This window comes from Olea europaea, chromosome 2, assembly GCF_002742605.1.
Source record: "Olea europaea var. sylvestris chromosome 2, O_europaea_v1, whole genome shotgun sequence".
NCBI lineage: Eukaryota > Viridiplantae > Streptophyta > Magnoliopsida > Lamiales > Oleaceae > Olea > Olea europaea.
The window spans coordinates 23,766,821-23,771,157 of NC_036238.1; the positions used below are offsets into that span (position 1 = coordinate 23,766,821).

At 34.1% G+C, this 4,337-nt stretch overlaps 1 protein-coding gene across 1 annotated transcript; it reads left to right on the forward strand.

The window, feature by feature from the left end:
- The first annotated feature begins 3,110 nt into the window (after positions 1–3,110).
- On the forward strand, positions 3,111–4,118 carry LOC111374078 (ethylene-responsive transcription factor CRF4-like). The gene has a single exon (XM_022996707.1). It carries the CDS (start codon positions 3,330–3,332, stop codon positions 4,116–4,118), a length of 789 nt encoding a protein of 262 aa, XP_022852475.1. The 5' UTR covers positions 3,111–3,329.
- The last annotated feature ends 219 nt before the right edge of the window (positions 4,119–4,337 follow it).

Here is a 4,337-nt window from a genome sequence, read left to right on the forward strand (position 1 = left end):
CATTTTCTCACATATTAAAAAAAATAAAATTAATATAGTCAAAACAAAAATAAAATTACTTATATTTTTTTTCTAATGTACCACTATATTTAATAGTGGTTTAAATAGGAGCAGTTTGTTTTGTTGATAACAAGGCACATATTTTATGAACTTATTAGAAAATTAAGTAATTAATTATACTATAAAAAATAAATTGGCTACAATTAGGGACAAATGAAAAAGGAAAGTTTGTTTATCTCTATGGGATAGAGAGAGTATTAAGTTTAATTGAATGTCACATCTATTAAAAAATTAATTGAATTAAATCTTTTTACGGTAATGTGAGGAAAAAATGATACATTTAATTATGGGACGCGGTAATTAAAAGCCTAAGAGGACACAAATTAAAACCAAAAACCGTTATTATTGACAACTAAGTTCTAATCAGTTAATCAGACATAATTTTTCGCAAATATAATTAACTGTGTGGATTATAGAGATCTACAAATATAATTAAAACATAATTATCACTAATTAAATTAATTAATTTGACCACTTGGGTAAGTTGCATAATTAGACGCGAGAATTTAGGTACCCGTGGAGCCTGTCCTGAATGGAGCTGAGATTATACGCTTAATTAGGTATTCGGGTCGGTGGGCAGAACTTAGACCCGAGGTGAGTATATATAGCAAGGGTCCAATCCTGCTTAGCTCTCTCTTTTTTTTTCTTTTTTTTTGTCCTTCTCTCTCTCATTTTTCTAAGAATTCATTACTTTAAACGGAAAAATTTCACGAAATGTTTTTAGTTTTAAAAGACGATAGCAACTAAAATTATTTAAGGAATATGACAAACAATAAAAATATTAATTTATCAATTATATTTGAATAATTTAACTTATAAAGATAAATAAATTAATTTAAAATTTTAATAAATATATTATTGTCCTACTTTAATAAATGAAGGTAATTAAATAAACTATCAAAAATTTTAAAAAAATTTAAACGGGGAATAAACGGCTCCGTCTCGCCCCATTGCCTCCCCACGGGGATTATAATAATCACTATCAGGCCTCACCCGTGCTATGGCTGTACAGTTGTCATGTGCTGTTCGTGCGGTTAAAATTGATGCCGTAAAACGATTTTTAACCGGAAAAAGTAGTCTCCAACGAACTTTTTGGCCACGCGCATAACCCAGACATGTAAAGCAAGAAAATGACAATAGTAGAGATTGATTAACACGCGTTAATATAATAGCGTCAGCAGACACCATCTCGGGAGTAGGAAGGAGAACCGTACAAAGGTGACTTATAAATGGCGGCGAAACCTAGGTTGCCCACCCATGTGTTCTAGTTGTAAAAGTAATTTATAAATTCTCTATAATTCAAAACATTGGTTTAAAGAAGTTAAAACATTGCCCCCCGTTGGCCCCATCTTCTTGAAAAAGAAATGAGTGGAATAGTATTTTTAAAAAAAAAATAAGTGATTAAAAAAAAATTTTTTTTTTCGATTTACGTGTAATATTATTTTATATGAAATTATGTAGTTAAAAATAGGAGAGAGAAAAATAAAATATAATGTAATGAAAATTAATGGGGGCCAAATGAAGGAATTATATGTATGAAATAAAGTTATATAATAGTTTATATACGATGAGATGGCAAAAAAAGAGTAGATATTTTGTTATTTGGTTCAAAAAATTCTAATTCGACATATTTCACTACATTGTGTGTATATAAATCATTATATCCATGTATCACAATTTAAACTTTTTCACCCACTTGCCATTCTAATTAACCAAAACGCCCCAAGTCTTGCAAAAAAGGGCGAATAAAGGCTTAGACCCTGTTTGGTGGGTATTAAAATCAAATTTTTATTAGATTTTTGATAAAATTTAATGAAATATATTATTGGAAAGTTATGAAATCTATGAAATATGTGATTAAAATTTATTGTTCACTTTGGTTTAGATTAAAATTAAAATTTTAATCGTATCAAACATGGCCTAATTTTATTAATTTATTATTACGTCATAATTTGTCGAGGGCTATGCATTAAATACATCGGTGGTCGTGTGTTAGAGTAGATAGAGTTGTTGTAAAGCACGACAACCTTTTAATTTTGTCGTGAATTTTCCAATTCAGCATCTCGAATACGTCAGTTATTGTATGTCAGAGGTGGAGAGCATCGAACTGTCCAATTTTGCACAATACATATAATGCTAATTTTGTGTCAAAGTAGATAGAGTTGTTGCAAAACACGACAAACTTATTTTTGTCTTGAAATTTTCAGTCTAGTTGGATAAATACGTCATTATTGTTATGTCAGATTTGCAGAGCATTGTATACGACATTCGATCACGTGCGACATACCTTTATTGTTGAGTCACGTGAAAGGCTTAATGCATCTGGTTACAATGTAAACAATAGTGCTTGCATTTTTAAGTTAGAATTGCTTGAATTGAACAAGAATCGAATTGAACCCTAGTAAAAGTCTAAACATAGTTAGGTTGCTCATGTTCAATTCTATAACTGTGTATAAAACCGAATGTTCTTTGTGCAAGATTTTTCATAAAAAAAATAATTGGATCTAGAATCGACTAATATTGATCTATGCAACCTATGGTGTACATGACCAAAAAGTGAATCGACCAGAGAGTAAATTAGTCAAAATACAAATGGCAAAATAATTTGACCGACATGACATATTTTAACCGGCCCCGGGCATCGTGGGCATTACCCTCACGTGACTGGCCACACGTACTTCAAGACAGGAAAAATCATGCATTTAGCACCATTTGACACACACTCATTGGACCAACCTCAGAAGTATGTCCCACATAAGCTACGTGTCTCAATCTCGCATATGCGGCGATCATCTCCCGTCGGCAGCCGGTGCCGGAATCTTTTAGTGCCTAATTATCTGACACCGGTGATTGGATAACAGAAAGGTCAAGAATCTAATTCAAGATTTATTTGAATATTAAATTATTAATGGTAAAAAAGAGTTTTTTTTAATGTAAATAAAATAAAATAAAATTAAAAAATAATAAATTGAGTGCGTGCTTTACCAAATTTGGAGATCCTATAAAACAGCGTTTCAGAGTTATTAGTCTCCTCTTTCATTGAATACACTGCCAGTTCCATTCTCTCTGGCCGCCAAATCACACTTATTTTCTTTCCTTTTCGCCATTGATTCGCTTACCTGTTTTAAACTTGCAAGTCCCTTATAAGTATCGCGTTCCCATTTCATCTTCAGAATCCCCTTTTCTCAGAATTCCATTTATTAAGATTTATGCTTTTGGTCAGATGAGTGAAAATCTTGACAGCCGTTGGTGAAAGCATCAAATCTTTGATGGAAGCAATGGATTTATGGCCTGTGAAATACTCCGAAAATCGACATGTCACCAAGAAACTCGTTAAACTCTCAAATCAAAAGCACAGAAAAACCCATGAAGAATTGAATTTTAATGGCCCTAGAATCGTTCGAATATCGGTCACTGATCCTTTTGCAACAGATTCCTCCAGTGATGAAGATGACGAGCTTTTCCATCGGCGGCGAGTTAAGAAGTACGTCAATGAAATCAAATTAGAACCAGCTAGTAAAAGCCATGCCAACGCCATCAGTAGCAGTTCTAATGGCAAGAAGAGTCTTCAACAAAAGAAGAAGCCGATGAAGGTGAAAGAGGCGGCGCCGGCGAATGGTGGCGTTAGAAAGTTCAGGGGTGTTAGGCAGCGGCCTTGGGGAAAATGGGCGGCGGAGATAAGAGATCCATCCCAGAAAGTTAGGCTTTGGTTGGGCACCTATGATACGGCGGAGGAAGCTGCAATGGTATATGACAACGCCGCCATTAAACTTCGTGGACCGGATGCTTTAACTAATTTCAGCCATTTTCCGGCAGAGGAGAAGCCAGAAATTAATGTGACTTCAGTTTCCGGCTACGAGTCCGGTGATGAGTCACGCAATCTTTGTTCTCCAACTTCTGTTCTCGAGTCCAGAAGTAGTCAACAGTCAAGTGAAGACCGAGCCGAACCGGTTGCAAACTTGTGCAAACCGGCTGAACCTTGTGCATCGGTTGATGGACCGGCTTTGGAAACCGGGTCGGCTAATGAACCGGTTCTGGAATTTGAAAATTATTGTTAAATCCTCATATGTCCAATATTATGGAACGCCACATGACTACTTAAAAGGAAATTTAAACAATTTGCATTGTGAATTACTGTGTAATTATACTAACAAGTTGACAACAAACTTGCTCTTTTTAAATAAACCATGGAGTAAAAATAATTCCCTGCTTATGATTTATCGTTTATTACTGTAATACTCGATAGGCCTTTAAACTATTTAAATCCCTATTTTCTG

Excerpts from the sequence above, each read along its gene's own strand:
- LOC111374078 (XM_022996707.1), top strand. The coding sequence starts at position 3,330 with ATGGAAGCAATGGATTTATGGCCTGTGAAATACTCCGAAAATCGACAT.